General features: G+C 37.2%; 3 protein-coding genes and 1 long non-coding RNA gene across 14 annotated transcripts in view; all 4 read right to left on the bottom strand.

Annotated features, from left to right (window-relative positions):
- Positions 1-857: 857 nt before the first annotated feature.
- Positions 858-3,861, bottom strand: Cdk1 (Cyclin-dependent kinase 1). Of its 2 annotated transcripts, none has more exons than XM_046617794.2 (4): positions 3,588-3,861; positions 2,526-2,821; positions 2,105-2,424; positions 858-1,904 (listed from the first exon to the last, which is right to left on the bottom strand). In XM_046617794.2, exons 1-4 carry the CDS (start codon positions 3,643-3,645, stop codon positions 1,661-1,663), a joined length of 918 nt encoding a protein of 305 aa, XP_046473750.1. In that variant the 5' UTR covers positions 3,646-3,861; the 3' UTR covers positions 858-1,660. The 2 variants fall into 2 exon arrangements, with proteins under 2 accessions (XP_046473750.1, XP_068990301.1); XM_069134200.1 differs by lacking the exon at positions 3,588-3,861 and adding an exon at positions 3,522-3,562.
- A 2,636-nt stretch (positions 3,862-6,497) lies between these two features.
- On the bottom strand, positions 6,498-10,879 carry LOC124214969 (arginine/serine-rich coiled-coil protein 2). 5 transcript variants are annotated; one of them, XM_046617787.2, is made up of 6 exons: positions 10,735-10,790; positions 10,057-10,140; positions 9,426-9,507; positions 8,848-8,975; positions 7,526-8,207; positions 6,498-7,221 (listed from the first exon to the last, which is right to left on the bottom strand). In XM_046617787.2, the coding sequence occupies exons 3-6, from the start codon at positions 9,501-9,503 to the stop codon at positions 6,913-6,915; spliced, it is 1,197 nt and encodes a 398-aa protein (XP_046473743.1). In that variant the 5' UTR covers positions 9,504-9,507; positions 10,057-10,140; positions 10,735-10,790; the 3' UTR covers positions 6,498-6,912. The 5 variants fall into 5 exon arrangements, with proteins under 5 accessions (XP_046473743.1, XP_046473744.1, XP_046473740.1 ...); XM_046617788.2 differs by having other exon boundaries at positions 9,450-9,507; XM_046617784.2 differs by lacking the exon at positions 9,426-9,507 and having other exon boundaries at positions 10,735-10,879.
- An 804-nt stretch (positions 10,880-11,683) lies between these two features.
- LOC124214968 (calcium/calmodulin-dependent protein kinase kinase 1) overlaps positions 11,684-24,301 on the bottom strand; it is a 51,424-nt gene continuing 38,806 nt past the window's right edge. For all 6 annotated transcript variants that reach the window (XM_046617779.2, XM_046617782.2, XM_069134717.1 and 3 more), the window contains 2 exons: positions 19,601-19,803; positions 11,684-19,061 (listed from right to left, as the gene is read on the bottom strand). In XM_046617779.2, the coding sequence (XP_046473735.1) occupies positions 18,986-19,061; positions 19,601-19,803 (279 nt within the window). In that variant the 3' untranslated portion in view covers positions 11,684-18,985. The remainder of the gene's footprint in view (positions 19,062-19,600; positions 19,804-24,301) is intronic.
- On the bottom strand, positions 21,026-22,013 carry LOC124214974 (uncharacterized). The gene is made up of 2 exons (XR_006882245.2): positions 21,753-22,013; positions 21,026-21,691 (listed from the first exon to the last, which is right to left on the bottom strand). It is a non-coding gene; the product is annotated as an uncharacterized lncRNA (long non-coding RNA).

Genomic DNA, 24,301 nt, shown 5'->3' with positions numbered 1-24,301 from the left:
CCTTCGGAAAACAATGAGTCTGGTCGAAAAAAAAATCACGTAATTTTACGCGTTATTATTTTTGAATCAATCACCCTGCCTTAACTTACTAGATCAACTTCGATCAAAACTGTATGGACTATTTCATGTAATACGTCTTTAGCCATGATCAGCATCAGAAGGCCAACTCTGTTAATCATACATACATTTCTTTGCATTTTGAACCTCTGTTCTTCAGAATACACAAGGATCTGAAGCACGCGTTAACGTATGTATGTGGGGAGACATTTATACGATGTCTCATTTCCTTGCCGATGACTCAGTCGAGTCAATTTCATTCGTAGAATATTTCGCAGAAGCATTGAGTCGCTCATATGGCTAAGCTAATTTCTCAGTCCACGGTTGACAATCGCTTGTGTTTCCCGTAAAACGTTGTCACATACGCACCGAATAAGCTTTCGGAAAAATAAATTTTCAAGTGAACATAATCAATCCTGATCAAATTGTTAGTTTGGGTTTGATCAACTGATAATTACAATAATGTCATGTGTTATTTTTTTCTTTTTTTCAATTATTACCTGACGTTTGCACGCTTTTCATGTAGTCCACAACTTCCACTCAGTTATTCACAAATTATTTAACAGTTGAAAAAAACTCTTTCCAATTAAATAGTCATTGGATGAGCAAATCACTAACTGAATTTGCGTTAAATTACCTCATTTTCCATACATATCTTTCAAACACCGTAATTTGTGCGTAGGTTTGCGATATAGAATCTTAGAAAGCAAGCAGGAAATTTATACTTGGTTGTTAATTGGCATCCGAATGGCGTAATTTGCAGCTGATTCGGGATATACAAATATTATTAAAACGCGAAGTTAATTTTGATCCTTATTTTATATTCTCGTCGTAAAGAAAGTACAAAAATATTCTTATTTCGAATGAATACTAATTTTGACCACTTAGTTCGGTCTTCTACTTCGTTTTTTTTTTTACTCTTCCCAACTTATGTACATATTTGTAGTCTCAAGATCTACGTCTGCTTTAGTTCCATTCAATAAAATTATCTTACATTTATAAATATTATTGAATGGAACATCGAAATCTTGATACCACAAAGTGTTTTCATTTCATTCCGTTTTGTTCATAGTTTTTCGACATTTTTATTCTCTACTTCATTTAACTTGTTCATCTAAAATATAATTATCTTTAAAATTAGACCAACTCAGTGAATGACAGAAGATATAATACTAAAAACTTAGATATCTTACTGGTTATGGAATACGTAATAGTATAGTACTTAATAGCGCTCTCTAGATGGTTCCTACACATAGAACGATTGGTATTTGTAACCAACGGAGAACTTTATTCAGGTACACACTATGTCTGGTTTCGTTTCATTCTTCATCTTGTCATGCGAAAACTAAAAATGTTACGGTTAAAAAGACAAAATTAAAATCATATAAACAAAAACAAAAACGAAAACAAAAAAAAGAACTGCGATGATTGAATTAAACTTTAAGTGGTATTATAGACTCAGCATGCAGCTGAAATTATGTGAGATTTGAAGATAATTAAATAGGAACCATCTGATCATGCGGAACCTGCTCAAACGCCGGCGTAATGTGAGAAACTTGCAAACTATGAAGTAAAGTATATAATTTCGTTGTTTCACCACTGTTCACTTTGACGGTAATTTCGACTTGTCCAAGTCGTTAAAATAGGGGTGTTGCAGAGCTGCTCTTGCAGATATTCTATACACAGGATCATACACCAGCATCGCTTGCAAAAGATCAAGACCTTGTTCATCTATCACTTTGACTTGGGATGCCAGATTGTTGGATGTCCAGTTCGGGAATGTCGCTTTGTAGTCAGGAAGCTGTGTCACGCCTGGCCATATCTCCTCAGTCGGGGTTCGCAGTACTCTAGGGAAATTACCGAAAAAAGTATAGTCGCAACGTATGATCCACCTTGAAATGATCCAAAAAGGCAAAACCGATTTGATTATTTTGTTCCTAACTCTGGTTGCCAACATAAGGCATGTGTTTCATTCAGAGTAAAAGGCTACTAAATCACAGTATAAAATCAATGTTCAATCGGCTTCCTAGGTATGTGATTGTTTTACCGAAATATCCTAAAGAGCTGGTCTATCTCGCTGTCGCCTTGGAAGAGGGGCTTTTTTGTGGCCATTTCAGCGAAGATACAGCCAATGCTCCAAAGATCGATCGGGCAGGAATACCTCGTTGATCCTAAGAGAACTTCAGGAGCCCTATACCAGAGAGTTACCACCTCGTGCGTATACACTCTCACAGGAATACCAAATGCTCGACCCAATCCAAAGTCTGCCACCTTGATTACTCCATTTTTGTCAATAAGAAGATTCTGGGGCTTCAAGTCACGGTGCAATACACGTCTTTGATGACAGAACAGGATTGCTTGAGTTATCTGATGAGAAGAGAACACGGAACAGTGCAAGTTACATTTCACATGTTAGTTCTCATTTATTACGCTCGACGCAAGGAATGTATAAAAAAAAAAATACAGACCTGATACAAGTAGGATTTGACAACTTCAGGTTCCATCAATCTTCCATTGCCTAAAGTATCCATATATTTTTTCAAATCCATCGATAAGAATTCAAATATTAAATAAAGTCGTGATTCTTCCATCAAAACATCTTCCAGACTAACAATGTTGGGATGCTGTAGCTCCTTTAGCAAAGATATTTCTCGGATTGCAGTCGAAGGAACTCCCTCATCGTCGCTTTCTAGTCGAATTTTTTTCATTGCCACAATTTGTCCGGTTTTCTTATTTTTTCCTTTGTAGACAACACCATAGGTTCCTGATAATTTAAATTGATATAATCTTTTTCTGAAATGATTCTAACGTTAATTCTAGGCTTTATGTAAAAGAGGGTGAAGTTAGTAACGTTAATGTAACAAAACACCAGGAGAAAAATTATCACTCTGCAATTTCCGAATTACTTTCAAGGAATTTGGTTCTCAAAATATATGTAAATATGTTTTGTATATCTTGGTTTACCAAATTTCAAATGATCTTAAAGGTGCGAAGTAACGATTTCTCTGAAACATGCATTGTTATAGTAACATTACTAACTTCATCGTTATTCATGTAAACAGCAGTATTAATAACAGTATTTCAGAACAGCGGGTGCAGATTTACAAACGAAATATAAACTACACAATTCCATTTAAACTGTATTTCAAGAAAGCAGGGTGTTTCTCCTATCTTTAAGCATGATGAATGAAAAATACCGGTTTTCGTGCAACTTTAAATCAAAAGCATACACAAAAGCAAACTACGTGCCAAAAGCGCGTCACATGCTATGTAAAATTACACAGCATAAATAATTGATTGAATAGTAGCATTTCAAAGTGTTTAGTAACTGGAACAAAATTCATAACTGGGAAGAGGACCTCGAATCAAACAATATGAAATGGGTTTTGAATGCTTTTCTGACTTAGAAACGGTTGACTTGCGAGTAACAAGGACAGATAATCGAAAGTAAAATAAGGGTAAACCATAATATGGTAAAGTTTCGTCAAGTTTCAGCTACACTTGGAATGATGCACAACAAATCGTATCACCTTCGCCGATTTTTTCGATTTTCACAAAGTTTTCCATGCTAATTTTTTGATCAATCATTCACGCAGTTGACGCGGGCACTCTGAACCGTGAAATGCTTTGTAAAATTGCCTAATCGCTACTGTATTTTCGAGATTTAACACGCCTGCAAACAAAAAGTAACGTCCGAATTCAAATGCGGCAACGGAGTCGACGCCATATTGGTAAACACGTGTAAACAAGATTATCGGCAAAGTTATACGGCGGTATTAGCCAATTGGAACGCGTGTCTCATGTGACAGCTGCTTCCTGCGCCGGCGCATTGGCGGAGCGCGGGACATTCTCTCAGAGTAAAAAAGAACGTGAAATGATTCCTGCTTGGTAAGCCCGCACGTTTGCTTCCGTGTAACCAGGGTAAGCTGACTGACACATACAAAGTTAGGAAAATAAATCATGTATATGTGCATGGGTACGAATGGCACGAATGCGGCAGCAGGCCGTGCCATCCCGTTCCCCTTTACTTCGTACGGACACGTAACATCTGTCAGCGCTTAGTGCTATCCACGGAGAGTATAGAAACGAGTGAAACGTACGTTTACACTAGTTTACTTCCCAATACTCGTGAACCTAACGCGCGCAATTGATTTTGCATTCCATACAACCACACACGACAAGATCGGTGCGCAAAAATAATTGTCAACGGTCCTCAACCAGGTTAGATTCGATAAACATCGTGTTTTAGACAATCCAATTTTCTGTGATTTTTACAAACTGGAATGAAACTTTTGATTTCCTCATATTTTTTTAAATTCCGTAACAATTACTGGCTTTACATTATCATGTAAACACAGCAAAAAGTGTCCATTGTCATATTCATATTGCAATTTAAAAGAAATTTTCAATATCACAGTAAACGGTCTTGTGAGCTAATCGTGTTTTACAAGTTTTTCTCTCTCCTGGGCAATGAAGCCATTTTGTCCTTTGGGAAATGGTACAGTTTGCAATTACGGTCGTGTTGTCACCAGGGTAAGCTGACTGACACATACAAAGTTAGGAAAATAAATCATGTATATGTGCATGGGTACGAATGGCACGAATGCGGCAGCAGGCCGTGCCATCCCGTTCCCCTTTACTTCGTACGGACACGTAACATCTGTCAGCGCTTAGTGCTATCCACGGAGAGTATAGAAACGAGTGAAACGTACGTTTACACTAGTTTACTTCCCAATACTCGTGAACCTAACGCGCGCAATTGATTTTGCATTCCATACAACCACACACGACAAGATCGGTGCGCAAAAATAATTGTCAACGGTCCTCAACCAGGTTAGATTCGATAAACATCGTGTTTTAGACAATCCAATTTTCTGTGATTTTTACAAACTGGAATGAAACTTTTGATTTCCTCATATTTTTTTAAATTCCGTAACAATTACTGGCTTTACATTATCATGTAAACACAGCAAAAAGTGTCCATTGTCATATTCATATTGCAATTTAAAAGAAATTTTCAATATCACAGTAAACGGTCTTGTGAGCTAATCGTGTTTTACAAGTTTTTCTCTCTCCTGGGCAATGAAGCCATTTTGTCCTTTGGGAAATGGTACAGTTTGCAATTACGGTCGTGTTGTCATTGGGAATGATTTGGGAAGATAACGAAAACACCAGCAATTGCAGCCAATTCTCGCTCACGCTACTGATATGTGAATCCTAACATCTTGCAAGCATCAATTTCCCTACATTTTCCCAGTAATCACGCAATTGCGATTATACATCTTGTTCTTTCCAAAAGTTTGGAGCATTGTTGCTGCTCAGGAGAAGAAAAATGTAAAATGTAACTTCATGAATTTCCTCGCAAATCTGGGAGGTCCGATATGCATTTAATTGTAAGTGAAGCTGTGAAATTGGGAAAAATGAGAAAGCCTTAGACTATTCACAAGTGTTCTTTCGTGAATATTTCATTCCGAAAAGATGAAACTGATACAGCAACAACTGGTCTTGCTATTACACGTAGTCAAATGCCAGAGGCGATAGAATTAATTGGAGAGGTGAGGCAGTGCATATTGCTACATTGTAGAACTATGAAGAATTTCAACAAACACATGAAATGAGGAACTGAGACTTGTTCTGTACTGCATTGCAGCTTGTCTCATCAAATAATAAGTCACTGAAAACACTAAGTGACTGCACCATGTGCTTGCCACTGAAGTAATTGAATCCAGCACTCTTGAATCTTGAACCTTCCCCAGTATGGAACTTACAAGAAATGGCAGGAGTGTAAAAATTACCTATTAGTTCGAAACTTGCTTGAAAAAAAGTTGAAAAATCGTTCTAGTTTAAAATGTGTCGAAAATTTGTATCACTTTTTCTTATTCGCCTTTACTTCTTTCTGAATATAGAATTTTATTTACAAGATCCCAAGTATAGAATTTCACACTAGCAAAATTTTAAGCATGATTCATCCCATACCATGTATACGTAAGTCAGCCGGCTTGCAGAGAATGAATTAATTTTAAACTTAATCTAAGTTGGAAAAATTCATGCGTGAAATAATTGTAGTTTCTTTTCTACAGCCACTGCATTTTAGTATTACTGTACAATGTAGGTATAAGTCGTACTTACAAAACATTTTTCGTAACATCGTAGAATAGGACTTCTTGTATCAAGATATATTTCGTCAAAATGGAAAAAAAAAAAAAAAAGGAACATCAAAAAGAAAAAACACTTACAAAGGAAGCGCTTTGTCACTTTCGACAAAAATTGGTTTATAATTGACCATTTTTAGTGTAGCAAAATTACATTTTTACACAACTGTAGGTGATAAGATAATGATGATTGTATCGCGAGCAACGTGTACATGAATAACCTATCCCACGAGACCAACATTTTTCGACTTACCTCAATTGAGGGAAGTAAACGTATTCCGTACAAAGTAATGGGTCTGTATTAAATTTATTTTCATAGTAGAAGTACATGATAGTAATAACTGTCTCTCTCTCTCATACTGTTTTCCCCGCACTCCCGAAATATATTTTTGTTATATGTATTAACGCTTTTTTAATTTGCGACAATCTGGTGTGATTTTGGTAACGACGGTTACTCAGATATTTTGTTATAAAATACTTTGACATCTTACACAAGTCTTGTGACTATATACGGAGCATACCTATACGGATTAACAACACCCTAAAGAAAAATCGATCTCAATATAACCTTTACTTACCATTTTTGAAAAGTTCGCAAGAACTCTTCAATTAGCTACTGGATGAATACTAACGGGTAACCCATGTCCGTAAAAATAACTCTGTAGTATTGGATATAGCAAAGTCTAAATGCACACCAGACTTTTTATCGTGGAAATTGATACCCCCCCGTAGCATAGCCAAATCCGACTCCGCGTTGAGTGTGGGTTGTAGCACGTGCAACTTCGTATTGCTGTTCCATGTTACTGAACATTTCTTCCTGTTTTTTTAGTATCTCTGGTTTAGGTCCAGTTTCTGATCCAGGTCCGGAAACCGGTAAGTCACCTTTGATCCCCATCAGTCGTTTGAACTTTGCCGTTACTTTACCGTCTTGGTCGTGCGTAAATGTCGTACCAACCCATGTGTTGGCTGTTCCAGCTGCCAAACTTGTGGATTTACTTTCGTCCGGCTTTGACTATCGATTCAAAAAGTAGTTCCAACAGTTAAGTTATGGATATGAGCTTGAAAAAACTAATGCACGTTAAGATGAGAAATGTTTTTACATCATATAGGCACTGGGTGGAATAAGATAAAATGACTGGAATTGAAAAAGAGATTCTTATATATGTTACTATAAAGCAGAGAAGACATGATGCTTGCATTTTTTCTTTCTTCTGATTCTGACGAGACTGAGATTTTTGATCTGTATCTTATTCCACCCACTTTTTCAAAGTTAACCTTAATTCTAAGATTGAAAACTGATAAAAGTAATTCCTCACCTTGTTAGCCCACAGAAGTTTCCGCTTCTGTATTTGCTCCGCATACTTTCCTTGAGTAGCTGTAGCCAGGGGATTATAATAATTCTGTTCACTCTGAACATTCGTTGCACTATTTTCCCCTTCCGGAGCTTTTAGTTCTATGCCTAATTTTTCAAGCTGCGCCATTTTGTTTCTACTTTTTTCCTCACGATAAGTCATTGCCCTGAACGGGGGCACTACATGATCTTTAGACCTGGATCTGGATCGAGATCTGACTCTTTCTTTTTCTTTCGGATGAACTGGACGCTCTTCTCTGTGACGATCTTTGATTCTTTCCTCTCTGGGATGTCGGCGATCTCTGTCACGATCTCTGCGTCTGTCTCTATCTCTCCGATCATCTCGATGATGATAATCTTTGTTGCTTCTATCCTTATCTTCGCTTTTCTCTTCTCTATTTGACCTGGAAGCAGATCGATCTTTGCGTTTGTCTTCTTCCTTAGTCCTCCTCTCGTCATCTCTAGACTTTCTGCCATCCTTCCCGTCTCTGTGATCACTGTCCCGTCTTCTTCTGTCATGGTCGTGTGCAGATTTTCGATATTTGTCATCGCCGCGATATTTGTCTTCTGAATGTCTGGGTCGGTCTGATTTCTCCTTCTTCTGTTCTTCTCGTGGGTTGGTTGTGTGCGTCTCATGGTTCGATCGCCTGTAAAACCATTACGTTCTGCAGGGATATACCACACAGATTTGTATTATTAAATTGCTCGCTTAAAGGGTGGAATTTCAGAGGCAACGTGCATGTAACCAAATCCTTTGATACATAATTCATTAAATTAAAATGAAATAATTCAATGACATCGTATAGCTTTAAATGTACAATTTCTAATCATACTAGAGTTAACTTCGCAGAAAAAATTTCTAGAGGAAGATGACATGCACGACAGCGGTCCTGAGAATAAAATACAAAACCACTTATATTACCCAATTGTTACCCTCCATTATCTGCGAATGCACGTTACCGCGGCAATTTAAGGATGAACAACTCTGGCGTTAACAGATTCCGAATCAAGCCTTGTCAAAACTCTTGGATACTTTTACAGCAGGAATCACAAAGGGGTCACAAGAAAATAAGTTGAAATAAGTTACGAGATTTAATATCATGGCGATTGCGTAGCCTGTAATTGGAAGTTCTCAGGCTTATAGACTTTCCGTTTTACTATCATATTGACTATTGATATAATGACATTAGCTTCCATAATGGTTTGAATTGAAAATAACAGCAGCGTATAAAATGCAGTTCATGTTATCAGCAGCATCGGAGAAAAATAAGCAACAAACCAGCCTACCTCTGGTCTGAGGATGACGAATGCGACCGCCCTGCTTCCACTTTTGACCCACGCCGAAACTGTGCGGTAGCGGGACTGTTGGCGCGTTCGCTGCTTGACTCGCCAGAAGAGTTGTTATTGTTGCTTTCCTAAAGAAATAAAAAAAAAAAAGTTTTAGTGCAATTCCCCAACTGGATTTAAGTCTGGTAATTTGTGTGAATTCCCATAACCAAATGAGCGAATGTTTGGTATATTTATTGCAGTAACACTTATATTGTTATTAGGCGAGATTTTTGAGTGTTTCTACACAAGTATCTACCTAACAATCCCTGAGCTATGCTGGTGTGAAAGTAAATGTCGAATGTTGGAATTCATCGAACAGTATACTTGCTAAATTATATTCAAACATATGAGATGTTTCTCAGTCTGACTCTGTGGTTTCCGATTTGTGATCAATTGGGACGCTTGTTTTAGAAATAAGCCCGGATTCTCCGAAATAAGACAATCATTAAGGGAGCTTGCAAAATTCATGGGCACCAGCGTTAGTAGCGGTTTAAATGAGTCATTGAAATTTTTGTTTTCTTTGGTATGGTTGTTACCTTCTGCTGGCTTCTTCTACTCACCTTTATCTTCGGATTAGGACTTGGGGGTAGTCTTGAAAGACCCTCACACAGCATAGACCTTGCCGAGGTGCGTAGATATTGTATCATGTATTATCAACAGAGCTACGTGTTAATATTTTCTCACGAAATGGCACCATTCCCATTTACTTATGAATATTAATCAGGTCAATAACAAAGCTATTCTGATCATCAATGCTGGTCCGTAAAAGTTTCATGCTTTCGAAATACTTCCTCCTAATCGAAATCAATGTCTACAAATTGCACCACTGTGTAAAGAGCTTTATAGAGTTATGCCAGTATTCACCCAGGCGCTCCAATTAGCATGATATACTTGTAGGCCTGGGTGAAATCAGAGATAAAAACATCTGTTGGACGGAAAATTTTGGTAGAAATTCTAAACTTTGTACTGTTTAGATTCATGACTCATGAATTTAAGCATTAGAGAGATAAGTTCACAAGACTTTCAAGACCAGCATAAGATTGTTTCTAAAAAGGGTGTCGATGCGGCACCACGAAAGTGATATAAAACTGTCTAAAATTGTAAAAAATCATAGCATATCTAGGCCTTTCTGTTTCGTTTACCATATTTCGCACATTTATACCATACCTCACTCATGTCCATTTGAACGGGATCGTAATTGGCGTCACTGGCACGTCTTGCAGCAACCTCTCCTCTCTCTGAGTACGGCATCTTGATAAAACAAATTCAGGTAAAATTAGGCCAATATCGGTACCCAAAGGCTTGCCTTTTCCCAAGAGAATATTAAGCTGCATTTATGAATCACCAATGTGGTAGGATCGGTAAATATTAGTTTGTCAAGTTATAAATAAGCCACTATCAGTTTCAACATTTCCATGTAATAACACGGTGTATGGCATTGTGTGTTGCCCAAATATTGAACGGAAATATTCTCAAGCACAGTATCACCAGTTCGAAAAACATTAGCCTTAAATTATTATGGACCTTTGGTTGTAGAATGAGTCCAAGGGGGCCAAAGGTAAAGCTGATCAATGATTAAATTGCGAGTTTCTTGCGAAGGAGCGTAGAAAACAATTGGCACGAGATTCGACGCGAGTCGAATTTTCCAGGCGATAAGTCAATGACGTGAATTGTCATGGCAATGCGAAAGTAAACTAGCCTCGAAGCCATTTGCAACGATTCACTTCCAAGATTGACGATGCGTTCAACTGAAAGCGAACATCGCTACGACGCTAATTCGCAAGCTGGGAACGAGGCTCGAGTTGACAATCGAGCGAGGAAATACCTCGTTACTTCAGAACTTACCTTCGAATCGTCGGATGCGTTGCTCTCCTCACCGTCGCTCGTATAACTCGCCAAGGAGTCCATAATGGCGTACTAAGCAAAAAAGTAAAACACTCTAACGCCGACGATTCGTACACCTAGCAGAGGCTGCTGTTGCGATTTATCAGTTCGGCGCATGCGCGGAGCGTGGAACGGCAGATCCCAGAACTTCTACCAATGACGCTCTTTCACGTGCGCGCCATTTTTCAAAAACCAAAAATGTTTTTAAACTACTTTTCGAAATCATGAAATTTTGCTTTATGAATTATGATAAAACCGATGTATATGATTTTCATCCAAGCACTCGGAGTAAGCGTTCAATTTTGTTGCGAGGTATTTCCAAGATTTTTAAAAGGGTGACGGATCTTTAAGTCCCAACTTTTCACAGGATTTTCTCGATTCCTAAGCGACGAGAGTTCAATCATTACGGCTTAGGCCATTTTGATCGATTTTTAGGATTACGTACATACCTGAAATAATAAAAATGGAACCCTTATAGGATTACTTCGTTGTCCATTTGTCTGTCTGTTCGTCTGTCAAGACCCTTTTTTTAGGAACGAGTAGAAGTATCGAGTTGAAATTAATACCGAATACTAAGGTCTACCGTCCCTTAGAAGTGTAAAAAATTCAATCTTCTAAGTCAACGCAATCAAAAGATACGGTCATTTATGTCACGTATTCTGATATTCGCAAACTTACTCACCGAAACCTGTAACTAGGGGACTTCCCGTTGACCTAGAATCATGAAATTTGGAGAGACGCAAGGTCTCACAACACAAGCGAAGGAAAAATTCCGAAAATTGTTAATTTGTAGTTATATGATATAAAAAAAATAATAAAGTTTGTACGGAACCCTAAGGGCGCGAGTCCTACTCGCAAATTGTCTGGTTTACAATTGAAGGCAAGATGCTGGGGTGATGACGACGTGAAGTATCTTTTTTCTTCAATTTTTAATTCATATAGTATAGTTATTTGGAGAAGAAAATTTTACAGTTGAATCAAGTTTACACGTATAGTTTATAATAAGTTGTAGCACAATATGAGATTTAGTATTTAGTGTGTATCAATATGTTTGATTGTCTAAATTCAGAAACATGGCTTTCTTTTCTTTTTGACTTTCAAACAACATTTGCGTGTTGCAAATAGTATCGGTAAAACATAAATCGTATAATCTCAACTCTTTTATCGTGCTGAGCCACTTTTTTAAATTTTCACTAGACTCGAATGAACTCTTCATCGGTTCACCTATTTTCACAATCACGTATAATGTTTGACAATATATTTAAGTATGAAGCTACAATATTTTCCTCGTGAGTTAGTATGGTAAGACAGAAATTTTGTGTGCATTAAATATAAAGTATAAAATATTTTTGTGCATTTAATTACAAGAATATAAGGTGTGACAAACATTTATACAATATGAGTATATATATATATATTAGTTTTATCATAATATATTCGGGCGTATCAGTTATTAATGTAATATACATATACATCGATTGCATTAAGCTTATAATCATTACATAATGTACCCGTAGTTTTTTTGTAACGTCTGAAAAGGCTATACTTTTGCGTACGATGTACGAAATGAATCAATATAAATTTTATAACATACGTTCATTATTACAAATAATGTAACAAAGTATATAGTATTTAATTACGATGAAACTACAAGTTGTCAAATTCAGGTACCTATCGATTCAAGTCACATTGTTCATATGTGCACGGATAAATGGAAAACCAAATTCTAAACCTTCTAGACGTATTTATTCACGTACTGAATAAGTGAATTCAAAGCCCAATTACCAAATATCACGAATCGACAAGAACGTACCAAGCAAAGATCTCGTTATCGATTTTTTTTTCTTCGACAATAGCAACGTACAGTCGAACCCTGGAAAATCATCGCAAGGATCATATACGAAGAAAAGTTGAGAGAAAAAATAAACAAAAAAAAAAAAATTCAATACAGACATAGCCCTCCCAGACGTCATTCATTGATCGTTCAACAAATTATTACCAGATGTTTAATTTATTATTATTATAAGGGTAAGTCGAATTTTCGATATGACTTCAAAAATTAATACGATTCGCTTCTTATCGTATTTTACAAGCCTTAAGATACTAAATTTCTAAAGTCGTGCCTACATAATGGTCCCTCAGCCTTTAATATAAGGTCTCCGAATTTTCTATTATATCTTCTGCTTTCATTAATTTTTTTTGATTAATTTACCTTGTATCTGCTCACTATTTGTCTCATTATTAATGTACACGAAATCATGAACATAAGGGTTCAAGACCGTTGTTTTCGAATACACATTGCCGACAGAGAAAGACAGAGTAAGAGAGGGAGAGAGGGGGAGAGAGAGAGAGAGAGAGAGAGAGAGAGAGAGAGAGAGAGAGAGAGAAGGACAGACAACAACGCTGTAAGTGACGTATTGAAGAAAAAGATATTCGGGAGAGTGAAAACTGGTGTTTGGGCTTCTATAATACAACCAAGTAACTTATCAAATTATTTTTCGTTCAGAGTGTTTGCCGCGTGAAAGGTTACTTTTACAAGTAAAAATTTCAAAAGCTCCGCATTTACATATGGTTTTTAAAACTTTCGCTACACATTGGCTGACAGCTATTAATATATGTTAAAACTATTTACATGTATGTGAATTAAGTAGCAACATGTAACAACATCTAGGATTGAATAGAAAAAATTTAAGTATTTAGAGTAGAGTTTACGTACGTGGATTATAATAAATTTGATTACTCGGCGTTGGATATTTGCAGTTTAGTTTTCTTTCCTCTTTTTTCAACACATCGCGCGTATATTTCAGTGCATTTTTAAACGCTGCAGGCATAGTATAGAGAACAGTTTGAATTACGTACGGTCATAAGGTGTTCTATAAATTATTTGGAGTAAATAAGCAGTTGATAATTTCGATATTGTTATACACAAATATGTGGCAACGATATTATATAATTTACTTGTCTATAAATATTTCGCTCATGATTCAAAATTAGCTGTATTCATAATAATTATTTATACGAGTGAGAGTTTCTCGCATTAGTTTGCACTTATTTACGACTTGTTTAAAAACTGTTTGAAATTAATCAAAGTGACGCTAGTATTATCAATTACGAAAAAACAAAGGAATGTAAAATTATTTTTCACGTTTCAGAAGGTACATAAGTATATTTCATACGCAGTTGTACATAATAAATTCTACCGACGTACGACATTGACGCCGCGTTTCTATCAACGCAATCAATAACCCGCAGTTATTTAAGGGGGGGACTGATTGTTTCCGTTTCCTCGATACTTTATCAGTGAAACTCGTGTGATTGAAAAAAAAAAAGCACAACGAGAAAGAACAATACTGTAATGAACAAAATAAATGAAATGTAAAATATCGGATCGCGCGGGTTTCCTTTTGTCATGGCATACCTATACCTACACCTACATTAACATGTATTCGTAAACATGAACGTGTGTAAAAGGCAAAATGTATAAAAGGATCGCGCGCAACGTCACGCGGCACGACTGCAGATACGTATCGATGATTTTAGGAATAAATTTCGTTTTTTATCGACGATCAAGACGTGACACGGCAAAAACTCCGCACACAATGCTCTCTGATCAAGCCTCCGGAGGGCGACCCATATTGCACGTATGTTATACACATAAGTGACAAGCATACATCCACGTAAACAATTATCTACTATTGCATACGTAACGCCTCACGTCGTGTCATTAGGTTCACGTTATAACACACAACACGTATCATATATAGGCATGTGTACGTATATATATATATATAATATATATGTTATATAAAGTGCTTGTGCATTGTACAACAATATTGCATGTAAGTTTCTTGTTATATACAATTACAACGATAATCTAAACTTCGGCTAATTACAATCCGCGCGCGCTTTATATTCGTTATAATATACTTATATAAATTACAAATTTTCTTTCATCGTCACACATTTTTGCAGCGGGTGTTTTTCTATATACATATACCTATATATACGTAAAGCTAGCAGTGATGAGCGCGAAAACCGAACTTCTTCGCAAGCAAGTTGCAGCGCCGCGAAGTTCGTCTGCGCATTTTTTCAATGTCATAATTATTCATTCCAAACGCTTATATTACGTACCTATATTAAAAGTACTTTCGTCGAAGTTGGTCATAGTAAAAAATCTTTTTATTGATTATTTACTATGACCAACTTCGACGAATTATTTTTAATATATAACCAAAGTGGTTATTAATTTCAAACTTCTATATTATATATACATCGTTAAATTATGGAGAAAAAGAACTCATGACCGGGTTGTGCAGGTATACAAGCGTTTGGAATAAATAATTATGACATTGAAAAAATGCACAGATGAACTTCGCGGTGCTGCAACTACATATACATATTAACATATACTTATATATATATATATATATATATGTGAATCAATAAGTAAACCACGTGTCACATGATAGCTTTACGCCGACGAATAAATCGAAACTTGTTATTATTATTATTATTGTTATTATCGTTATTATTATTATTTGAAATACCGCGTACCTAATAAAGCTCGTGCAATTACCGACATAAAATATACATACTCAGCGCTAAAGCGCAACGACCGAAACTGCGTTTTTTTTTTTTTTGTTTCTTTTAATCCATAGTTGGGTTCGTAGATACAGGATAAAATCTTATACAACATCATAGCTATCGTGAACATGCGGAACGTGAGATTTAAATAGAAACGATCGATATCTCAACCGGATATATTAGAGTGACTCAATTACGAATATATTTAGAGAACTTTCGTTGATCGCTTCGCTAAGAAAGGTGCACTTCGTAAAATGAGAAGATATTTTACTGCAGGTATGCATTGGAGAATGTGAATAATGCGAGATTCGATAAACCCTGAATTTAACCCAATTGCGATAATAATTGATAATTACTGTAGTAGTATCGAGGTGTCAAGATATCGTCGGAGATTTCGAAATAAAAGATGTAAAATATATTTCTTTTTTCTTTCTTCGTCCTCAGTTACACGAAGTTTACTACGAAAATTAACTCGTCTCACAATCAGAGATTTTCACCGCACGCACAAAATTCGCTCACTTCATACGTATTATTATCATTTAATTCGCGGACTTGACGCGCGAAGCTTACCTTTTAGCCAAGTATAGAGCTTTTTGCACGTTTCACGTGACTGAGGCTTTATATTATTTTACAAGCACTGCGCGTACATTATGTACATTTAGCAAACGCCCAACCCTGGTTTGTCCATCTAATGGGTAAATCGGAGAAGCGTGTACGAATTAACGATAAGACGAATTAGCAAGCTCGAGGAGCTCGAGGAGGTTTTGAGCTTACTTACGAACCTTGGTACATATATCCAACCATCATCGAGGCAAAAAGCCTCATCTCTATTTCAAACCGTAGACTCTAAGACAAACTGGAGACGTTCGGCTGAATAATTTGTCAGTCGATGTATAAAAAACGTTTAATTAATCAAACTTCATCGATAAAACCCCTCGTTGGGTGGAATGAAAAATTCTTAATGATCGCAACGAGAAGTAAAAATTCGAAATCATCACGAACAAATCATACCAATACGATTACGATTGTAAAAAAATATGCTGGCAGTCGATTCGAGGACGAGGTTTAATTACTCAACTCCCAACTTACCGCGTGACCGGTAATTTCAAGAATTGTCAAGAGTCGCAGTAAATCGACGTTCTGAAATCATTAGTGTTATTAATTTCTCATTCCCACCCTTTCGCATCTTTCCTATAATCAAACCGGACACTCGCACTCGGCGTGTAAGCCTCGGAATGAGATTTGATCGGAAATTTGGCGCGAAGATCGGCGCCGGTTGAACCGATCATATTGTAACTTCCGTCCCGTCGACTTATTTCGAAAAAGCACTGGGGCGTGGTCCGATTGTTCCCGGTTCGTTACCTTCTGTTTACGCGACAGTGCGCCTAACAACAGCTCTCAACACCGAGGCCATCGTAACTATAATAACACCACGGATCGCAAAGGCCTCCGTCCACCCCCCTCGTCGTAGTTACGAGCCGTAGAGAAGCTTTTCTAGCCTCGAGCTTTAACTCGGACCGCGCTATTTTATCGGCGGTATTTTTCGTTTTTTTTCCTGCTTATTGTTCGTTTCCAGGGGTGTGCGCGAAGAGCGGTCAAGTCGGATGGAGTATTTGACTGTTAGAACGAATGATTCACAGAAATTATATACCTAGTTGGAATTATTTCTGTAGCTTAACTTAAAATTGTCTGGTTTCAAATCTCGAGTCCGCTATTTCATGTTTCTTGTTTTAAATATATTTACTTCTATTTTTCAACAAATCGTTAATTTTGTTTTTAAGAATTAGCGGTCAACTTTCACGTTAAAATATTATCAGTGATTTCGAGAGATTGACGAATTTCAGAAATAGGTGGGGAAACTTGATTCTCAAACCAAGTAATGAAAAAAAGTTACGAGTTTGATTTGATGATTTGAAGTATCCGAAGTTAAATTGAATTATTCATTTAGTATAGAATTATGTACACACCTTCGTTTAATTTTTTTTTTTTTTTCACTTTTATGCATCGTTTTTTTGGTTTCGACATTGGCGAATAATCTCAACTCCGTTTAGTCGAAAGAATTTTATGCAATGGATTTTTATGAGAACCAAAGTCTTGCGTGTAAGAAGAACCGACATTTTTAGCAACTCGATCAATAAAATATTGATAAAATTTTAAAGCTCATTCATTTTCCCTTATTCCGAATGTTTCACGTACCTCAAGTCATCCGTATTGTCAAAACTACCGAAAATGCAAACCGATTTTTTAACCGTGTGTCGAATACTGAAATCAACAAATACGAATCTCAGGTTATTATATACGTGTATTAAAGAAACTGTGACAATTTTACCGTGTCTTTTTCATTGTAACCAAGGTTCCCGCGTCCCCTTTAATTAAGGGATAACAAATGACGTATAAATATTAATATGTAACGAGTATACGTACCTATACAATATTATACTTATATGTCTTACATGCTTATACATAGATTTATTATATTCCTTATCTGTTATTTACGTATATAATAAAGTTCAATATATATATATAATTTATATACAGATCAGAGATAAAATTTGACTCTCATTTATTATTAACAACAGGTGTACGTATGTATGTATAATGATTATATCCTAATTGTGTAGATTAAAAAAATCGGCGGTGCTTATGGAAGATTATAATTTCGTTGGTTCGTTCAGTTTTCAGTATTATTATAACAATAAGGTACAGGTATTATAATTGTGATTATAGTTAATGCACATATCTACGTATCATACGCGTCTGCTCTAAGTGTTCATATATATTATAATAAAGTCTTGCCGGTAATTTTAGGAGTCGATGACCTGGTCGCGTGGTAATAGTCGTACTAAAACCACCCACACACCTGTGTTATTTTACTTTATACGTATATATATATATACACATATAAATATATTTATATATATATATGTATATATATATATATATATATATATATTACATAATATGTATCTACCTACACGTGTACGAAATATAGGAGAATCACGCTCGGTCATGGTGCGAAATTTTTTACGGGTAACTCAACGTCGAATATGTTCCTTTTTTGTTGTTGTTCTCCTTCTTCTAATCTCTCTCTCGTTTTTTCGACACGGATCCTTTGTACCGCCGCTTTTAACGGGCATATAGTAATATAATATCCTGATTCGGCACAGAAAATTACTGTGCAAGGATCGATGTCTAACGCTTTGTTATAAGTTTGGTCAAACACAGCTGTGTGTATATACGTATGTTAATATATGTATACGTGCTAAAACGGCTTAAATTTACACACCTTATTATGTATTATTACACGCAATGTATGTCTTATTTTCCATCATATTTGGCACCTAAGTTATTCGGAATTATAACTTCTATATCATACACCCGGCACGAAATTCAAATTATATTTCTGTCTTCTTGACCTCGCGCTTTTCTTTTACCCCCACTGCATGAGAGGAGCCGCGTAAGTTTCGAATTCGACATTTCGTTCTGTGCTCAGGGTGAGTCGTGTTGAAAAAAATAAAAAAAAACAAAATTACCTTTGACCGCAATCGTCGCCTCGAAAATATAACACGGTAATTAACGAGGATCGATTTGCTACGTTTTAAAACTGCCGTTGCTCCGATATCTTATATCATCGCTTGTAAGAATCGCTCTCTTGTATCAAAGCTTCGGTCACCGGCGGCAACGGACTTTCGACGGACACTTGCCTGAAAGAAATTCGCAATTGCAGGATAACAGTGAAAAATAACTGAGGCTCTAAATTTTTGAACGATAAAGAAATACGATTAAAAAGAATTAAAAAATGAAGACATTTACTCGCGTTAGGCGACTTATGCTAATTATGTGTTTGTTCTTCCAGAAAGTGAGATGAACACGTTTCGGCATATTGAAGAGAACAGATGAAAAATAAATCATTTTTACGGAAAGTCTGCATGATTTACAAGAAAGAAACGTTCAGCACTGATTGCGAAAGTAACGCACCTGGAAACTGCGGGTTAATTAATTGGCAATAAACTCTCAGATCTAATCGAGCTTTGCCGAAATTATCAAATCCTCAAAGAGCAGGTTTAATAAATGTTTTTGCATAAACGCCGATCAATTACACCTGCACTTTGTTTGCAGATCGGTTGATAATTTGTGTAAATTTTCTCGCTTCTTTCCTTTTCTCCCACCCCTTCTCCCCTGTATAGGTAATTGTATCATAAACGAGGCGTGGAATTGAGATTTTTTCGTAACTCGATCTCACCTGTCGCTGCAAAGGTGACCCTCGAAGGTGTCCGGTGCCGAGTTGCTTCTTCCCGCCTCGTGAAATTTCTCCGCCCGGATGTTCGAACTCTTCTCGGATATTCCGGAACTTCCCGTCCGGCCGGCAATCGGTGGTTGAGAAATATCACCTGGCATCGTGTCGCTGGACACAGATTTTGTACTTCTTTTTGCCAGGAAGGGATTCTGCGGAAACGATACTTTTATCAAACCGTGAAGATTCGACAAGTTCAAATCTCGAACATCCCGAATTTTCTCCTTGTATCCTCGTTAAGTTTCGTTTCATTTTTCGCTTTCGATTCATCTTCACCTCTTTTACTTGCAACGTTTCTACGTGAGTTTAACAAATGCAAAGGGTATAAAAATTAGATAACGGTTCACCGACGTCGCGTTGCACAATTTCTATTTTTGCACGATTATTTTACATTCGTCGAACCCAAAGAATGGAATTCGAGCCGAAAAAAAAAATCGCCGACCGGTTAATAATTACGTTGAGTGAATTTAATGACATGTGTAATATTAGCAGAGTCATCTTAGAAACACTGATCGTGATGTACAGCTGTATCATCGAGTGTTCTAATAACAGAGAAAATCGAGTGCCTAAATTTTGATGAGAACGCCTAATGAGCACCTTAATAGCGCTTGATTATACGATTTATCATTGAACGTCCGGCGATCCGCGGGACATTTTTTTTGTTTTATATTAAACGTCCATCTCAGATGCGTTATTAGGTTTATTCACGACGTTGCAACGTGCGTCAGAATACAGAAAGACGGCAAACCGCGTAAAAAAAGAATAGATTAGGAACGTGTCTTGCAAGGAATAACAATTATATAAATTCATATCACATATACCGAATTGCCGTATCGTAATTCACCTTCTCGATTAACGCTGTTGAGGCAATTCATACATAGATATATATGGGGCATTCCATGTCAATTCACCGGGCCATTCGCCTGACCCCTTCCGATTTTGATGTCCAATTTATTTTGGGTTCTGTTTGGCCCAAAAAGACGACCTCAAATTTTTGGAAATTTTTATTTCATTTTTAAGGGGTTGCACGAGCTCAAAAATCATAAAATTGTGAGAAAACATGAACAGGGATCGTTTTTAAATTGATGATTTTTTTGTCACAGAAACTAGGATCCGAAACATAATTTTTCGTCCTAGTCCGAAAGTGGGCCAAAAACTAGCATTGTTGATTTTTTTTTTTCAAGAATATTTTACTTTATTTTGCGAACGAAAAACAAAAAATATATTTTTTTCTTGTGAAACTTGTTTTTCTTTCTTAGATTAAAAGTTGGTATAAAATAGTAAGTTAGTAAAAAGTAGAGCTTCTTCGACAATTTTCGGGCCTCTTTCCTTATTTTCTAAACTATTTTTTTTTTGTTTTTCGTCCGAAAAATAAAATAAAATAAAATATTCTTGAAAAAAAAAAAAAAAATCAACAATGCTAGTTCTCGGCCCACTATCGGACTAGGACGAAAAATTATGTTTTGGGTCCTAGTTTCTGTGAAAAATAAAAATCATCAATTTAAAAACGATCCCTCTTCATGTTTTCTCACAATTTTACGATTCTTGAGCTCGTGCAACCCCTTAAAATTGATATAAAAGTTTCCAAATATTTGAGGTCGTATTTTGGGCCAAACAGAACCCAAAATAAATTGGACATCAAAATCGGAAGGGGTCGGGCCAATGGCCCGGTGAATCGACATGGAATGTCCCATATGTATATGTGTTTGTGACTTGGTATTTTATATCGCGTCACATGGGCTATTGTGATGCACTCTTCCCTCCTCAGAATAACAAATAAACATCGAAGGCACGTCGGCGGCCAATACTCCAGAAACAACGACTAGCTAATTTTAGATTAAATTTCTTACATCAAGCTAATACCTGTCTATTATTTTTGTTTTTTTTTTTTTCATCTTTCGTACCGCACTACAAGAACACCCGCCGAGAACATAGCTTCGAGAGAACCATATATCGCAAGGCAGAGGTCACTGATCGGGTCAACAACGTCCTACCGGCAGCCAGAGGACAGATTATCGCAACCTAACTCCGGGTGGATGCCTGCAAGGATTGAGAACAGGGTCATTCGTGTTGGTACGAAGCGCAAGGTGCCAACACAGACCTCTAATGACCGGACTTATCGGCCAGGAGCCGAACCAACTCCAATGCCTATTTCGCCGTCAGCCATCAAGCAGGAGCATGTTTGTCCGATGCACATGTCTCGTCGAAGGATCGCAGCTTGGCCGTCAAACCCGAGTGGCTGGGTATGGGCCATGTCGGACCGGTGATTGTTGGATGAAAAGGCCCGTGTGGCAATCACCTCTCGGTACGATGGTGCCGTACAGCGATTATAACCGAGCCGCGACTAAGGGGGCATCCCTTAATCGCGTGAGACTCACGAGGGGGGGGGGGGGGGGGGAGAGGGGAGGGGTATTCGAAAATATCACGACTGATCGCACGGGGGGAGGGTAATATCAGGTGTATTTTTTGGTGAATTTTTTTCTAAAAACACCGAGTATATTTAAAGATTTTTATCGGTTTTATCGCATTTTTAACCCATGCACGCGAGTAGTCGATCGGCGAAAAAAATCACGTGATAACGTGCAAAGGGGGGGGGGGGGGGGGTATAAAATTGATTATGAAGGCATCGCGTGATTAATGGATGCCCTCTAACCGGAGAAATGGACTGCGCGGGGAATACCAGCGTAGCGAGGAACAGGAAGCTTTAATTAAAATCATCATCTACCGCCAAGATCTATTCCCGCATCGATACCCCCCCCCCCCCCCCCCCCCCCCCCCCCCTACACATCGATCGACGAGTCGATAAATTTATAAATGTCAACGAGGGAGCCGTTGGACTACCGCCCGTCTTACCTGTTGAATCGTGTCACGTGACCTGCTGGCCCAATTACGATCACCCGTAAACAAGGACGGCAATACGGCGAAAATCGAGCGAGATCGCGAGGAGCATCCCTCGACTAGGCACATTCCAGCACATTCTACGTCTAGTGTTCGCGCTACGTCGACGTGCTTTCCGCCACCTCGGCAGTGTTGTTACCGCATTTGTCAATTTTATTTGTTCTATCGCTGTCCGTGCCGTTCTCGCCTGGATCTTCTATTCACGTAAGTGAGGTTATCTTTGTTAAATTGCGAAGCCCGAAGTTATTTGCATCGTACCTTATCTATATCTTTTACCTATTTTCTCTCTTATCTTTTCTCGCGGCTCTAGCTGCGTGGGCCACACGGGCTCGTCCTTTATCGTATCCCTTGTTGTATAATATCGCAAATAAGTTCGCGGCTAGTTAACTTGCTTGTTCGATTTCTAGTGGCTATTGCTCCTCTTTATTAATTTCGCTTTGCTTACCTAATGTCGCTGAATTGCAGCGTTTGGCTAGCGCTTTGCTTCTGATTTCATCGAGATTACCCATTTACCTGTTTTATTCGAATAGCTGACTATTGGTCGTTGTAGTGATCGAAAAATTAACTAGCTTGTATACATTTTCTCAGTTTGTCTTATTCTTAGTCCCTTGTCCTTATCTTTTACCGTAATTTCCGTTACCTTGTCTAGATCCTTTGTCTGATTCGATTGATTTGCCTTGCTATCGATTATTGTTGAGTAATTAATATCGTAAATATGTCTCTCATCGCTGCGCGGTGTATGTAACACGTCGTTCTCGGAGCCTGGATATTGCGCCGTACTGTGAGTAACATCTTTCTGATTAATTCTCGCTTCTATTATCGCTGGCACGTAGTTTGTCCGTAGTTCTTCTCGCTTGTAATATATCGCATTATCGTATCTTTCGTGCAATTTTGTTTCTTGATACGTTAAGAATATCTGTATGTTCCCTATATCTTACCGTCAATTATCTCATATCTATCGCATATATTCCAAGCTAGACACTACACATTGATTTGTCTTCTTCAAAACCATTTGTGAACTTTGACTATTATATCGAGTATCTTGTCCACCTAAATTTGGATTATTATATTGTTTCGCTAAATTGAATTGATGAACCGCTGAATTAACTTAGATATTATCCGATTGACTTGTAATTCTTGTTTCTTTCGTTTCTCACAATATCTCCGAATTTCTTTATTATTTTTAATGTTCTCTGCTAACTGCAGATTACCCCGACTGTTTTTATTTATTGTAATATTATTATTCTCGCGTTATCTCATTCTGTCGTCGCTTGCATTGTGCCCTAATTTAAGAACCTTAGATTGTGGATTGCATACTAGCCTACCTTGATTGACCGATTTTGTAAATCTCGCCAAATGTATCCCAATTAATAGTATCGCGAACGCACGCTCCTCTATCGCTATCGCATACCTCGTCTCGTTAATCTGTTGATTCTCACTCGTACCTTTTCTTTGGATGTATTCGAATTTCTTGCATGATTTAATTGTATCTGAATGCCTTGCATTTTTCCCTTGTAATTAATATTGCTCGCCGTTTTATCAATATAGTCGATACTCTTACTATACTCTGTTTTATTGTCTTTAACAATAATATCTTTATCGTTAATTATCTCGCTATTTTTGATCGACAATATTTATATATATATGTATTTATATATATGTATAAATATTGTAAAAATTCTACAAACAAAGCAGCAGAGTTTGACTAGGAATTATTCGAAAGGTTGAGGATCATGCATTAGTTATAAATGA

The sequence above is a fragment of the Neodiprion pinetum genome, chromosome 3 (genome assembly GCF_021155775.2).
Source record: "Neodiprion pinetum isolate iyNeoPine1 chromosome 3, iyNeoPine1.2, whole genome shotgun sequence".
In the NCBI taxonomy this organism is placed as follows: domain Eukaryota; kingdom Metazoa; phylum Arthropoda; class Insecta; order Hymenoptera; family Diprionidae; genus Neodiprion; species Neodiprion pinetum.
The sequence above is the reverse complement of the archived record's forward strand: the minus strand, read 5'-3'. Positions and strand labels throughout refer to the sequence as shown.